The sequence below is a fragment of the Odontomachus brunneus genome, unplaced genomic scaffold, assembly GCF_010583005.1.
Source record: "Odontomachus brunneus isolate Ranch 3 - 2012 unplaced genomic scaffold, Obru_v1 Obru_scaffold_496, whole genome shotgun sequence".
In the NCBI taxonomy this organism is placed as follows: domain Eukaryota; kingdom Metazoa; phylum Arthropoda; class Insecta; order Hymenoptera; family Formicidae; genus Odontomachus; species Odontomachus brunneus.
In genome coordinates, this window is record NW_022639946.1 from 6,529 (window position 1) to 7,006 (window position 478).

General features: G+C 18.2%; 1 protein-coding gene across 1 annotated transcript in view; it reads right to left on the reverse strand.

The window, feature by feature from the left end:
* Positions 1-191: 191 nt before the first annotated feature.
* Positions 192-478, reverse strand: part of LOC116853718 — a 2,031-nt gene continuing 1,744 nt past the window's right edge. The window contains exon 2 of the mRNA XM_032834888.1: positions 192-431. Within this exon, the coding sequence (XP_032690779.1) occupies positions 370-431 (62 nt within the window). The 3' untranslated portion in view covers positions 192-369. The remainder of the gene's footprint in view (positions 432-478) is intronic.

A 478-nucleotide genomic window follows, 5' to 3' on the forward strand; every position in this document is an offset into this window, starting at 1 on the left:
AAAAAAATATTATTATTGCATAAAAAATAATTTGTCAGAAAATGTGAAAATAAAAAATACAAAAAAGTATATGATTATATAAAAAAAAATTATCTATCAAAGGAAAGATCTATTCGAAATTATTGTGACAGAAATGCATTGTTAATTAAAGAATTTAGTAGAAACAGAATAAAAAGAGAAGAAGTGCCAAAATATATAAGACAATGACAGCATGACAAATAAAAATAATTAAATATTTTTAAATCTGTAAAAAAAATTTTTTCTGTAGTATATTATAATAATAAATGTTAATTTTTATGTAACAATATGAAGTTAATCTCAGTATTTTTGGTAATATTAAAAAAGCTAATATTAAAATAAAATATTAGTCTATATTTCATCATATACTTCATAATTAATGTCATCTTCATATTCATTATCATCATTAAAATCTTTGGTATTATTTGAACTTTTAAATTCTTTTCTTTCTACGCAATAC